Source organism: Thamnophis sirtalis, unplaced genomic scaffold, assembly GCF_051295495.1.
Source record: "Thamnophis sirtalis isolate CommonGarterSnake01/CBP01778 unplaced genomic scaffold, rThaSir2_p1.2 scaffold_11, whole genome shotgun sequence".
Taxonomy (NCBI): Eukaryota; Metazoa; Chordata; class Lepidosauria; order Squamata; family Natricidae; genus Thamnophis; species Thamnophis sirtalis.
In genome coordinates this window covers 44,892,515-44,907,945 of record NW_028261391.1, presented here as the reverse complement: position 1 = coordinate 44,907,945, position 15,431 = coordinate 44,892,515, and the positions used below count along the sequence as shown (strand labels likewise).

The window sequence follows — 15,431 nt, the reverse complement described above, 5'->3', positions numbered from 1 at the left end:
CCAACCATACCTAAAGATCACATGCGGTTCTAATATTTTTAATGCATGCTATTCTATTAGAAATACGTGTTGTTATTTAAAAGATTGGAAAATAATGCCTCTTATTTTCATGTCAAATTTAACTCTTTTCTCTTGCAGTATAACTTTATTTGGTTTATTTGAAAGGGCTTCCGCGTCCAATGGCCTGCAGGCTAGTTGGAGGTCACATTCGTGTAGATTAGACATCAATTTATCGCACGAGTTCGCTCCTAGTTTAAACTCTCCCACTAGCGGCCCGAGCCTGGCCGGAACGTATCACTGCCCGAATTCGGCGGACCTCTCAAGCGCGAGACTCGGGGAGAAGGGGGCGGGAGGTGGTGGAAGGAGGGAAGAGAGCCACCACCTGCCAACAACAGGCTTTTATCCCAGCTATGATTGCCATGTAAACCAAAGCCCGCCCACTTTGGTTCGGGCGGTCGCAGGCAGAGTTGCGCCCCGCCCCCGCGCGGCTCGTGCGCGTTGACGCGCGCGTGACGCAGATGGCAGGCGTGCCGGCGGTGACTTGGGGCCCCTCCCCCAGAAGATGGCGAGTCCGTGCAGGCGGCAGAAGTGCTCCATCGAGAGGCGCGGCTTCCGCCACCAGCTCGACTCGTGGCGACACCGGCTGCTGCGCTGTGTGGGTGAGGGACCGAGGGGGGGAGGCGAGGAAACTCTCTGGGAGGAGGGGAGGCTGACCGCTGTTTGACCCTCCCCCTCCCCCTTTCCCTTCCCTTGCAGCGAGGGGACAGCGCGCCGCACCCTTTCCCCCCCCCACTCCCTCCCACCTGCTCAGCCGCTCTCCGGATGGCCCTGCACGCGCCCGTCCGCCCGCGCGGATCGGTCGCTTCTCGCGCTCTCTCTCCACCCCTCCCCCCATTTGCGCCTCACGGAGCAACCGCGGCCTAGGCTCCGCCCCGCCCACTCCGGCCTGGCCTCCCGCCCCTTTGGGGGAGAGGAAGAGGGCCCTTTGTTTGGGGGAAGGGGTTAGGCCGGTCTGTATCCGCCGGAACGGGTGAAGGAAGGAAGTGTTTAGATTAGCCCTCGCCGAGCGAGGCACATCCGCGATGAGAAGCTGAGCGACTTAGAGAAAGTTGCCCTTGGTGGGGGATGATCGTGGAGACGAATCGTTCCGGGTGACCACGCCCCTCTCCTATTCCCCAGATTTTAACGAGCGGGTCGCCATGGCCACCCCCTTCCCCCCCCCCATCCCGCTTGCTCCTACCCTTTTGACAGTCGAATTATAATCCGTTATTGAGGAGTAGCCTGGTTTTAGCACTAGTTTAGACACGCGCGCTAACTTATTTTGGGGGGTGGTAAGGTCGAAAGATAATGGTCCTTAACTCACATTTCGAATATCTAAATTAGATTTTGGTCAAAAAATAGATACTGCGGCTTAAGCTATTTTTAAAGGAAATACTGATTTGAAAGTTGGTACTGTACATGGCTTTCCTCCCCGCCCCAAAAGGTGGCTGTTATTGCAATCATAATTAGCTGTTAGAGATAAAACAAAGATGAAGGTGAAGGATGCGCTAATTTAGGAAACAAGGCTTACTATCTGATTGAATTTCAAAATGTATCAACAATATAGGCGCCTTTCAGTAATTAACAATGCCTCCAATCCTGTACAAGTCCGTTCAGCACTAAGCCAGGCTGAGTTCAGTGAGTCTTTTTCCAAGGTAAATTAGTACAGGATTATATCCTAAACATCTTTTTTTAATTCATGCTGCATATATTCTCTTCATTTTCTTGAAGAGTAATGTGTTTTTCTTCAGGTTAAGACAATACTGTTATTAACTCAGTACTTAACTTCTGAGTTCTAAGTTTACAATGTAATCTTTTGCATGCTTATTGGAAGTACATTCACTGTTTTAGAGACATTATTGCCAAGTAAGTGTATCTTAGAATTCAAGCATACTGGTATATTGTTTAATGAGCAGGAGTAGTAAAACTAAGATCTTGTTTCTTAAATAGCAAAGGAAGCATGCTGGAATATGTTTACTGTGATCATAAAAATATTTACTGCTGTTTTACTTTGAAACCCCCAAATTTTAGCACAAGCATAATTCAGTTTAATAATCATGATCTTCAGTTGTGATATATTTATTAATCCTTAACCATATACTTAATTTTTAAAAAACAAAATATTGATTATTTGAATTCAAAACATGAAATAATTGCTTTTTGTTCCACTAGCATATTGCTCAGTAAACTATTTTGGTTAATTTACCAAAAATAGCCCATGGTTTGTAAGAATATATTGTTGGCTGTGAGCGTATCTGACTAAGGTTATGTCATAAAAGTAATGTAGTTATTTTTTAATGTAAAAATATTTTATGTATATATTTTAGTGCTGCTTTTAAAAAAAACCTGAAGAATGTAATGTATTTAACACATTTCTTTTAAGGAAACTCAGATTTTATACAGATTAGTCTCTGATTACTAGGATCTTACTAGGAGATTAATCATTTTGCTGCTATCTATATCACTTGATTTAACACTCACTTTATTCTCTTATTTCATCTATTTTCGCAAATTCTTTGGGGTTCCTCATTGTGATTTTCTCCAGATGTACTGAATATAGATCTTATCTTCAGCCTGTATTGCCCTTGTTTTGTAATCCAGCACATTTGTAGGGCAAATAGTTGAAAGGTTTAAACTGACTTTCTGGATGTATTGATAATAGTCTCTTATTCAAATAGAATTATTAAAATCAGTTGTAGGATCAAAGGAAGGACAGCTATAAAGCAGTTTGGGTAATTTTACCAGTCAATTTCTGAGCAGATGGTAACATCTAGCTGACCTTATTTAGGCTCAGAAGCTGACCACCAGGGATTTCCAGACTGTAGGCTAGACTTGGAAATCAAAACACTACCCCAGATTGGCAGCTCCATATTGCTGCCACGAAAATTACATGGATGGTATCCATGAAGTCTCCAGAAGCTGAACTTGACTTGGAGATTATTATTATTTTTCTTTTAGGAACCTAATGTACTCTGGGGAAAAATATTATCTATGCTAAATGCTTCACTCCTTTTCCTCTTGCCTTCTTTGCAGCCCCAGTTTCCATTTGGGTGTACTTTCCCCCTCTTGTGTAAACAAAAGATATGAAGGAAATGACTAAACTGTGAAGGTTAATCACCTAGTCATCCAGATTATTTTTGGAGGTAAAGTACAAAAACATTTTAGACAGTCCAAAGTATAATTATGTTAGTGATATTTTATCTTGATAGTATTGTACCTAATAGTTTGAACTTCACATTGATCCATTTTATGAGGTGGTGTTTACTTCATGTATCTGCTCTCATAAAATTACTTGAATATATTAAGGTATTTTCTGATCCTTATTTCATAAAAGTGAAACAATAGTATATATCATTTCATTTTCATTTCTGAGAAAGGAAAGCTTGATAGTATAGAATACTATCTGTTCTGTTTGCATAGTTGATCTTAGGTAGCAGAACTGAAAAAGAAATCTTGTTACTTCAGAGGCTAGGTTCCACACAATTAGTTTACATATTGTACAAGGCAGGTAATTTAGCCTTTTTAAGGTAACAAGTAGGGGAAATAGAAGGAAGATGGCATGTTTAAATTGAAGTGATATAAAATCATTAAAATAAGATGATTAATCTTGTGTGCTCTGAAATATATAAAGGTATACTACATATTTTAAACATTACTTGTATGCTTTGATTTGAGATACAGATATAGCTCTTAAATAAGATATTACTTGTTTAGAAATGAGTTATTCTACTTTTATCAAGATACATTTGGAGTAAAAACTGTTTGCTGTTTAGAAACTAGAAATAAGTATTATCATTTCCTTAATATTTGTCTGTATGTCAGGACTTCAAATAGAAATGAGGATTTGCAAATAAAAAACAAGTTATCAAAATCTATCTTTTATAATATAATGAAAGGAATATGATTGGTACCAATAAGATTGTATGTTATTGTTTTTGATTTGCATGTTGCATACTGACTTCACCTGATCAGGTGAAATAAGAACTATTGCAATGGAATAACTCAGAATTTTGTTAATTTTAAAATGTTGGCATGAATATTATAACAAATGAGAAAATAATTATTTAGTTTCAGATAAAATATGCCATTTATACACATTGGAATGCAGGGAATAAATTTTCATAAACTTTTTCATGAACTTTCATAAGTTCTTTTTCATGGAAAAAAAACCATTATAGTTAGTATGCTAACTTATAAATAGCTATTCTACCAGGAGAATTTTAGAATTTATTTGAGATAACTTTCTAGGGTAAATATTATATTTAGAAATATTTTCTAAATATTTCTAATGAATATTTTCATTCAGTCATTTGGCACTTAGTGACCATCTCTTTCTGAATCCTTAATAAATACCCATTATTGTACATTTAATACGTAATTTATCCTGTTTTCAGATATTGGAGCTCATCTTGAGCTTTTTTTCATCTCTTGCAGCTCTACTGTTCAAACATGTAGTCATTTTTGTCAAGTGAAGAAAAAATGCCTGATATTGTGTATGTTTTTTAATGTACATAAAGCAGTTTACCAGATTTGAGTTTCAGACTTTGAAACCACAAGTTGAAAATCCATAATTGTGATAATGTATCTTGTTATATAGATTAAATGTATAATCTCAGAAACATAATTGAATTTGTAACTGAATATTTTAGTCTTTTGCTTATAAGTATAATTTTATCATATTTATAGGTAATGTAGCAGAAGTTGAAAGAGCTGGCACTTTCTGATTTGGAAAAGAATACTGATGAAACAAATCCTGTCTTCAGAGAAAAGTATTCAGTATTATACAGGACAGATGAAGTTCAGGAAAGGCCTCTGGCAAAAGAGTGACAATGAGGTTAAGGTTAAGCGCCCTATGTTCCTTTGCCAGGCATCTGGTAGTACTGTGTTGGTAAACACACAACTAGGAAGGTACATAAAAATGTCAAAGTTATTAATTTGTTGTGCATTGTTTAGCTAGCAAATCTCTGAAAGTCGTAAAAATAGAATAAAGGAAGTGCAGCAAAATCTCAGAAATTGAGCATAAATGTATGTTTACATTAGACTCCCTCAAGATTGCATACACTGATAAACGTATTTGACAAAAGAGTATTTTATTGCAATTATCCAAGGTTGTATCTCCATGATTATTTATTAAAAATGAGACATTAGGCAAATAATTAGATTAGGAAAAAAGGTAATTTTTGCAGAAACTGTTTCAGCTATTTAAGAATGAAAGTCATTTCCTCTTTTACATCTGGTAAGCAATTTTATAAACCTTGTGGTAGAACTGTATTAAGATTTGATTATAAAAGACTGTTGTGCTGATCTACTTTGTAATTTTTAAATTTTTATTGTAGTCTGTTCTAATGGGAGACATGTCTTAGTAAAAAAAAAAGTCTTTTTCACCTGGAATAATTTACAGAAAAACACTATATGGTGACTCTAAGACCTCAAGAGAGATATTTCAGAGAGTTGACTGTGGACTTTAGAAACATTAAATATATCTTATAACTGAGAAGGAAATGACTTAAAAAAGCTATATTCTGAGATTTTTTTTAATAATAAAGAAATAGCTTAGAGCAGTGGTTCTCAACCTTCCCAATGCCGCGACCCTTTAATACAGTTCCTCATTTTGTGGTGACCACCAACCATAAAATTATTTTTGTTGCTACTATGTAACTGTAATTTTGCTACTGTTATGAATCGTAATGTAAATATCTGATACACAGGATGTATTTTTATTGTTATAAATTGAACATAAAGCATAGTGATTAATCACAAAAATATGTATATATTGTGAAATATTTATTTTTAGTTACAAATAAATGAAATTTTTTCTTGAAGCTTGGTGTAGAACAGGGGTCGGCAATGTTAAACACTCAAAGAGCCATTTGGATCTATTTCCCACAAAAAACAAAACACCAGGAGCCACAAAACCTGGGTGGGTGTGACCAACCCAACATCATTCCCACCCAGTCACATGACATCCCACCCAGACATGCCTACCCAGGTTTCATGGCTCAGTGTTTTCTGTGGGAATAGGGTCTCTCTTCCTTCCCCCTCCCTCTCATTTCTGTTTTTCTCTATTTTTCTCTCCCTTTCTCTTCTTCCTTCCTTTCCTTCCCTTTCCCTCTTTCTTTTTCTTTCTTTCTCATTGAATACGATAGCAAATCCAAAATAAAGTTATTAATTGTAGGAAATTGCTTCTCTGTAATCTTTTCATAGTGAACTCTAAGTTGATAGAAGCTGGTAAGATTGTACTAACAGCAATAGGATATATATTTTGATTTCTTTTGAGTTTGACAATATAATACGTTATCCCAAATTATAAATAATCTTATTTCAGATGCATTTTTTTTGGCCATCTCTGTTATTTTCTTTTTAAAAAATCAGACTTGCTTCCAATTTGTGCCTTCTGGCAAACTGCAGTTTTCTTGGCAAGAGATCTAGCTTGCCATTGCTTTTGTCATAGGTCTGAGAAAATTTCTTTCTTTTCCTTTCTTACCCCTTGATTTGTTTCCCTCTCTTTTCCCTCTCTCTCATTCTCTCCCTTTAGCTCTCTTTCATTTCTTTCTCCCTCTACCCCTTCTCCCTCTAATTTGTTTCCCTCTATTTTCTCTCTCTCCCATTGTCTCCTTCTGCTCTCTTTCATTTCTCTCTCTCACTCTTTCTCCCCTTTCTCTTTCATCTCTTTCTTGCGCATGCAAGCAAAATATCCTCCTAGGCCGGGATTATGGCGGGGGGGACAGCGACTCCTTCCGCTGCCGCCACTGAGAAGTGAGTAGATGGCTGTGCTGCACAGGAGAGCCACACTGCACCGGAGACTCCTCAGCTCCAGACTCAGGTCAGTGCCAGCCGTGGTCCCCTTTGTGTTGGCTCAGGAAGAAGCCGCAGCAGCTGTCTCCGGATGCAGAGAGGGAAGAGCTCCAGAGCCCTGCGCAAGGAGAGCCCTATGCAGCACAGGAGAACTGGAGCTCTTCCCTCCCTGCACCCAACCAGCTACTGCTGCTGCTCCCCATTCCCCTCCTTCCTGAGCCAACACGAAGGGGACCGCGGTTCGCGCTGACCTGAGTCTGGCGCTGAGGAGTCTCTGCAGTGTGGCTCCCCTGTGCTGCATACTCAGTTACTCACCTCATTGTACAGTAGCGACAGTGGGAGGAGAGTCATTGACCCCTCTGCCTTGATCCTGGCCAAGGACGGTATTTTGCTTGTGCGCATGCAAGAAATAAGCACAAGAAAAGGGCTGGAGCTCTTCCCAACACTGAGTTGCCTGCGAAGGATGCGGAATTGCAAAAGCAGGCTAGAGGCTCGCGCTTTCTTGGAGCGGAGAGCAGATTGTGCAATTTGGTCATCAGGGAGTTACAGGAGAGGGGCCAAAGAGCTGCATGTGTACACTATAGCATGGGTAACAGTCTTAATAGGGAATCAGTGTACGTGCATCCCACGTTCCTTTATTTTCCCCGCCTTGTTTTACGCCTCAGAAATGGTACCTCTTGGCTTCCATAGCTCTGCCCATCAACCTCCATCACTTGGAGCGAGCTGCTTTCCCAGCGTCCTCTGTTCACCAGTAACCTCCCCCTCCCGCGTCCCCAGTCCGGTCTCCCTTCCCTTCTTCTCTGTTCGGTTTCCAGCTAACAGTCTCCCCCTCGGATCCCGGCGGAACTAAGGAGAGCTGGCTCACTGGAGCCAGGCCTGTGCCTGGGGGGAGGGGAGAAAGCGATGTCAGGTGGAGACTTGGCGGCTGCTGCAGCCTCCTCAGGCATTGCCCTTCTCACTGCCCAAGCCTCCCCCTTTGATGCAGCTCAACCCCGGCGAAGGTGTGCGCCCTGTAGGAGCTCCCGGACAGGAACAGTCGCCGCATGGGAGGCTGGCTGGACTGCCTGTTGGGAAGCCTGTGAGTCTTCTGGCACTTCTCCTTCCGCCGTGCAGGGAACCCAAGCTGCTCCTTCCCTTTGGGCCGGCTTCTCACCAGCCTCTCCGTGGGAGGCTCCTTGGCAACCCCTGTGAAAAGGTCGTTCAACCCCCAAAGAGGTCGCAACCCACAGGTTGAAAACCGCTGGCTTAGAGGAAGCTAAAAAGTGAAAGTGGTATTGCTGTTGATGCATATTTATTAACCAAGAACTCCTCAGTATGTAAAGTATGTGACCGCTGATAACCTATTCTTTTTCAAATGTAAAACAATTGTGTTTACTTAATTGTTATCTTCAGTAACGGTTATTTTCATGAACTCCTATTTGCAGAGTTCCCTTATTTTCTTAACATCAAACTTGCAAGTATATTCATGGTTTTTGTAAAGCAGTGAATAATGTTAAAGCAATTTAAATTTTATAAAATATGCAGTTATATTTTTTAAGCACTCAGGGACAGACTGTAGTTAAGGAAACAACATATATGTAAAAATACATTGTCATTTCATCAAATGTATTTAAAAGTGTCTTTGTCTCTAGCAGACACAAAGATGGTAATTGGAAAAAGGGCTAGGTTCCACCATGCATGTGTTTCAAAGGGAAAAACTATAGTGTGTATATGAATGTGCCTTTTATAAGTGACACATGGACATTCTGCTAAACATAATAAAGTATCTCATAAAGTTACCCTTAGATTAAAGATGGTTTTGAATAAATAGCTTGCTTGAATATTTTAATGTCGTGCAGGATTTTCTATAGATAATGAAGTAAAATCCTGTCTTACAAATCCCTCTACTAAAAATAGACAATATTGCCTTTCTCTTTTTCCCCTTTGTATGGTTAGATGTTTCTTTGTTTAAACAAATATTCTGTCAGATGATATGCAGTAATACAATATCTTTTAAGCCTTGAAGTTGGCCCATGCTATATCAAGTAGTTGCAGCATTTCTATGTATGTGGTCAGTATGAATCAATTCCTTGATGGCATATAATCAATATGTTGTCAGATCTCAGTATTTATATTCTAAAATTTTACTTTGCAGTATATTGTTACGTTACATGGATTTTACCAGTTTTTTGAGGAATTGTGTTTGTGTGTGTGTGTGTGTGTGTGTGTGTGTGTGTATGATCATAACATTCTTAACATATCATTAAGATAAATCAGGAAAGCCCCGAACACAGATAAGAAATTTTAGTGCTGAAGGTTTGAATTCCAGTCCTTCTGAATTGTATGATATAAGGTTATTTGTGAGGGGGAGGGGTTATGTGGTATAAGCAAACTGTAAAAATCTCAGACAAAATTCCAAACTAATAATTCTCAATAAATTCTGAATAGAAATGGATTTACAAAATAAGAGAATAGATCTATCAGAAGTAATTGGTCTGTTGATCAAGAAACATTTATTTTTGAGACTGAGTACAGTTGTTGAAGCTTGCTATCTGTTGCACATTATTTTCCCAGGTTGTTTTTTAATAGTGTGCTGAAAATAGTATGAAGATAAATAAATAAAGCCATTTATGCTATAGTGCTGTATTGTATTTTGTGATGAAATGAACCATATGTGTTAACCAGAATAATATGTAAACCGCTGCCATTGATTCAAATCCATATAATTGCATTGTACTATTTGTTTGAAACCAAGGTAGCCAGAGGGTATTTTCTGCCAAAACAGGCAAAAAGGAATTGTGAGAGTATTTTTCATAATTTTTCAGTTAGGTTTTTATTGGAAAGTCAAGTGAACCTCCAGTCTTTTTTTCGGAAATATTTATTGTTAAACTATTCCCATTCAAACAATAGTTTCTGACAAAAAAAGGCTTAAATGTGTTTTTCTTTTGTAAACTCTGAGCCTATTTTTTTACACTTGATAGAAATAAAAACTGTGTAGAAAAAAAATTGTCTTTACCATATAGCTGGAAATAGCTAAAGCTAGATAGAAAACTAAATACTGTATTTTTCAGAGTATAAGAAGCACCGGAGTATAAGACACACCAAGGTTTTGAAGAGGCGAATTTAAAAATAGGTATTTAAAAGTAGGTAGGTAGATAGAGGGAGAGAGAGGGAGAGAAAGAGAGAGAAATAGGGTAGATAGGTATGGAGAGAGAGAGAGAGTAGGTAGGTGGTAGGTAGAGGAATGGAGAGAAATACAGTAGATAGGTATGGAGAGAGAGACTAGGTAGGTAGGTAGATGTTTCCAGGTGTATTTATCCATGTGCTGGAGAAGGAAATCGCTGACAATCTGCAGCATCTAAGACTTTGTTTTTGCTGGCACAGCACTTGATCAATGTAATTCTCATCAATGTTAAAGAACTTTCCAAAAGGAAAAACAAAAGTTTTTGCACTCTGCAAACCTCCCAAAAATGGCCCATTTTTTTAAAAAAAAGCATGAATATCCTTGGGGGGGGGGCTTGCAGAGTGCTCCTGGGGGTGCCCCCCCCAAAAGCAAAAAATGGCCCGTTTTTGTGAAAATGAGCCCATTTTTGTCAAAAAAATTGCACGCATAGCCTTAGGGTGGCTTATAGAGTGCTGCTGGGGGCTGGGGGGGGCAAAAATGGCCCGGTTTCTGCTCATTTCTACCCTCCCCAGCCCCCAAGAGCTCTCTGGAAGCCTCCATAAGGGTACGCATGGCCATTTTGGTGAAGGGAGCGGGGCTTCGGGAGGCAAAAAATGCTGTATTCAGTGTATAAGACACACCCACATTTTCAGCCTCTTTTTAAAGGGAAAAATGTGCGTCTTATACTCTGAAAAATACAGTACCTTAATAGGAATGTGCACCTTTTGCTTCCTAAGCATGCTTACTGCATCTTTCTGAGAGGAAATGTAGTTTCCCCCTTCTAAAGACTCTGTAACTATAGTACAAGGACCATGTGTATGAAAGTGAATGAAGGTTTCTATAGAAAGTGTCCATAGTTAATTTTACTCAGTGTAGTGAGGCAACAGTTATTTTATTGTGGCTCAGAAATAAAACATTTCTACTCCTACAGTTTTCTTATCTCTCACGGCTCTTCGCGTATTGGGATTTTTTGGTAGTATTTTCACTGTCTGTTGAACTCTGATTGCATATCATTATCATGTTTGTGAAATATGCATTTTCTTCATGTCTTCCAAAATCCATTTGTATTTTTGTTCTTGCTAATGTTTGTAGCCGTACCCAAGAAGTGCCACCTGTGAATTTAACTAACATGCTGTTTACCCTTTTTTTCCAGATCCAGTTTCTGATCCTACTTCCACATTTGGGAGTATGCAAGGGACAAAAACACCTCTTTGCGTAGCTTGACTGGATGCCCCAAGACTAGGATGTTAGTATGTTTAAACTATTTTCGTTTCTATATTGTCTTGCCAATGTATGCACATTGGTTGTTTGGCTAGAATAGTGTTGTGAATGCAAAAGAAAGTTAGCCTCTGTAAACTTGGCCAACATGTCCAAATTGTCTGGCAAAAGCTGGGCTCCTAATTAATCTATATATGATAGTTTTTGGGAAGCATAAATTAAGGTCTGTTCTCTTTGTTAGGAAAGCTAAGAAAATTGTTTTAAATAATTTTAAATGGACCTGGAAATCTCATTTTAAACAGGTTTAAAAAATGGTTACTAATAATATATAATGTGGCTTGCATTATATTATCTTTAACTAGTTTTAGATAAGTTGGTAAATTGGACTAGTACTGTACTTTAGATACTGATCAAATAGTTATCAAAATAATGAGATTGTTTGTTCCACTTCGATTTTATTTTAAAATCTGCAACTATGTCCCATAGTTGAGTATTCATAATTTTAACTGAGATTCCATGTTGAGTAGGTAGATTGCTTGAAAAATGTGATTTCTTAGATGGTTTATATTGTTATATATCCATATACAGATAGTCCTCCACTTACGACCACAATTGAGCCCAAACTTTATCTTGCTATGTGAGACATTTGTTAAGTGAGTTTTGCCTCATTTAATGACTTTTCTTGCCATAGTTGTTACGAGAATCATTGTAGCTATTAACTTAGTAACCAGGTTGTTAAGTGAATCTGGTTTCCCCATTGACTTAGAAGGTTGCAAAAGGGGGATCACATGACCCGAAAACACAGCAACTATCATAAATACAAACCGGTTGCCAAGCATCAGAATTTTGATCATGTGACCACGGGGATGTTGCAATGGTCATATGTGTGAAAAACAGTCATAAGTCAAATTTTTACTAGTTGATAATACTAAATACAAAAGAAAATAGTGGGAAAGTAAGGGAGGGAGAAGGGAAAGGAAAAGTGTAGGGCAGAAGGAAAAAAGAAACAAAAGCTGTTAAACTTTGACTCCTTTTGGTGCAGTAGAATAAGATAATAGTATTAAGCCTCAACATTTTACTTTTACATGGTAATATATATTGCTCATTTCTATAATAACAAACCTATTTAATCAAAACCCCAAATCAAAGTTTCTTTTATTTTTTTGCATCTCAAGCAAAAAGTCCAGAAGCAGCGGTTTCCAAGTAGAAACAAAAGTAATTGTATTTTTTTCTTTAATCAAAGCAGTCAATTTAGCCATCTCTGCTACGTCCATCAACTTTTGGTCGTAAGTCACTTTTTTCAGAGTCGTTATAAATTTTGTTTTTTTCTGCCAAAATTTTTTATTTTCCATTTTCATAACATATAATCACATGTATATTATTACATAGACAATATCATGTTGTAAGAGAAGACAATATACATGTGCAATCATATTGCTTTAAAATCAAGCTTAGTATATTTCCCCCCACCCTCCCCCCCGAGCCCCCACAACCTACCCCCACCCGACTTCCCAGAACCCGTACACGGTATAGATATTTAACAATAGAGTAGTTATAACTTTGAATGGTCACTAAATGAACTGTTGGATGTAGACAATTATCTGTATATTCTGTAGTAAGGATTGATTGAGAAACCTAACAATTGGATAGGCATTTTAAATCAGTCCAATGTTTGGTAGTGTATCTTTTCCCATATTTTAAATATTTGGCATCTACTTAATTGCTAAGCAGTTTGGAAAAAAATAAGTTCTTTAATGCTTTCATAGAGAATTTCATCTTAACTACAGATAATCCTTGAAGTACAACAGTTCATTTAGTGACTATTCAAAGTTACAGCAGCACTGAAAATGTGACTTATGTCCATTGCAAAACCTGCATGATCATGGTCACATGATCAAAATATGGATGCTTGGCAACTAATTCACATTTATGACAGTTGTAGTGTCCTAGGTTCATGTGATCACCTTTTGCAACCTTCTGACAAGCAAAGTCAATAGGGAAGCCCGATTCATTTAACAAATGTAGCAAGGAAAAAATAGGGCAAAACTCATTTAACAAAATTATCACTTAGCAACATACATTTTGGGCTCAATGGTAGTTGAAAGTCGAAGAAGATGTAAAGTGAAAATTACTATATAGAAAAGCTGTGGTAATTTGTATGACACTAAATAGAAACAGAAGAAGGTAGGAATTATAGTGAGGGCAAAAAATTTTCTCTATTGCCTTTTGCCCCTTATAAACTGGCTTAAACTTTGAAAGGCGACTGATGCAGTTTTCACAACTTTGACAGGTATTTCTGTCTTAGCCAGCATTTGTACTTTTTTTTCCTGAAGATGTTACAGATTACTATGGGACTTTGTTGAATTTGTTTTTGATGGCAGGTGTGGACTACTTTTTGTTTCTGTTCCTTGATGTGGTTATTCAAATATACAGGCTAAAGCTTTTTAAAAGTGTTTTCAAATATTCAGCATTAGAGATCTTGTGTATTTTGCAAGTGTCCTGTAGATTAGAGCAAGTATATAATTATACTGTAAAAATGGCAAATGAATAAAGAGATAAGTTCAAGATAAAAATGAAAATATGATGGGGGGAAATAGAGAACAAAACACATTTGTACAGTAGTTGAAAGAAACAAAATGAATGAGTGAAGGAAAAAGTGCTACCTAAAGTGTGACTGATGCATAGTATTGAAGCAGTAGATGATGACAATAATAGGAGGAGGTAGAAATAAGGGATATTTAAACAAAAGAGAGAAATATTCAGAATGAGATTTCTGTTACAGAATATTATATGCAGTCTATTTAGTAAGATGCCTTCTAGAATGGGTTCCCAATCCTCAGTTCGCGGACTAGTACGGGTCGTAGCCTGTTAGGAACCATCTGCACATGTGCGGGATCTAGGTAGCACACAAAAAATATCCCCCCCCCCGGTAGCTTGTGGAATTTTTTCCCCCATGGAACAGTTCCTGCTACCCAAAACGTTGGGGGCCACTGTTCTAGAAGACTTAAAAATAGACTCTTCCATGTAAAATTTCTTTCATAATTTGTTTATCATGATGTGTAAACTTACTTTCTTAACCTTTTTTTCTTAAGAAGTCAGGAATCAAAAGCCAAGAACAAATGATGGGTTCCAACTCGTTCTTATTGGCAGTGCATCAACCCAGAGATCCTGGTTTGCGTGTCATACCTTTGAAGAGTTTTTGAGGCTTAGATGCTTCTGCTGGCATTTAATGCCAAGCACGAGCTTGGCAGTACTATGAATTAGTGCAATATTTATTGCTAGAAACCCAACATTTCTAGAATTCTGAATTGTGGTAATAAATTATGATAATAAATGCACTGTGATAATCATGCCTTCTGATTTCTGAGTACCAAATACAGTTTTTAAACTTTAAAAACCTCTTTCTTTGAGATAAAATCCAATGTGTAACTTGTAATGAATAGGAGTTTTTTTTTAGGTATTATATTTGCTGAACTAGTGTATTCTGTCCCTTGTACTCTGCAAATGTATTTTATCAAAGAAGAGCTAACCTGCCTAAGTAGGATCATAAAAGAAGGGCCAATTACTTTATAAAATTTGGTTGAGGCATGAAGCAAGGTAACATCTGTAGTTGTCATCCCTAAAGAGCAGATCAGACTAACAAACTAATGTCATATAAGTGTAATTTTTTTATTGAAATGGATATTGTTGCAGAATATTGCAGGTAGTAATATCTTTCCTCCTTCTTCACTTTATCTTTGTGAAAATTAAAGAGGGGCCCGTCTGAAACATTTTCTCAAGTTAGTTTTTGGAATAGATTTAAGTGATACTTCTGTGACAGTTGTCTTGGTAACTGATCTTTCCATTGTCCTTCAAGGACATTTATGCCCTCTCTAGTATCAGTGTTTGGAGATAAGACTTTTGAAAAATTAAACCACCTGTAATATTAAGATGTCTCAAATGATCAAAAAGATGTCACAAAAAAGGGGCTCAAGCTTTTGTCCAAAGCACCTGAAGGCAGGACAAGAAATAATAGATGGAAACTTATTAAGGAGAGATTCAATCTAGAATTAAGGAGAACTTTCCTGAGAATGAAAACAATTACTGGAATGAACGCTTGCTTTCAGAAATTGTAGGTGCTTCATCACTAGAGGTTTTTAATAAGAGATTGACCACTATTTGTGGTATGGTATTGAACTGGGATGACAAACCTATGACACGCGTGCCACAGGTGGCACGTGGAGCCATTTGTCAGGGC

The 15,431-nt window shown here is 37.9% G+C and overlaps 1 protein-coding gene across 2 annotated transcripts in view; it reads left to right on the top strand.

Moving 5' to 3' along the window:
- Positions 1-545: 545 nt before the first annotated feature.
- Positions 546-15,431, top strand: part of LCOR (ligand dependent nuclear receptor corepressor) — a 92,883-nt gene continuing 77,997 nt past the window's right edge. For both annotated transcript variants that reach the window (XM_087725714.1, XM_087725715.1), the window contains exon 1: positions 546-659. In XM_087725714.1, the coding sequence (XP_087581840.1) occupies positions 563-659 (97 nt within the window). In that variant the 5' untranslated portion in view covers positions 546-562. The remainder of the gene's footprint in view (positions 660-15,431) is intronic.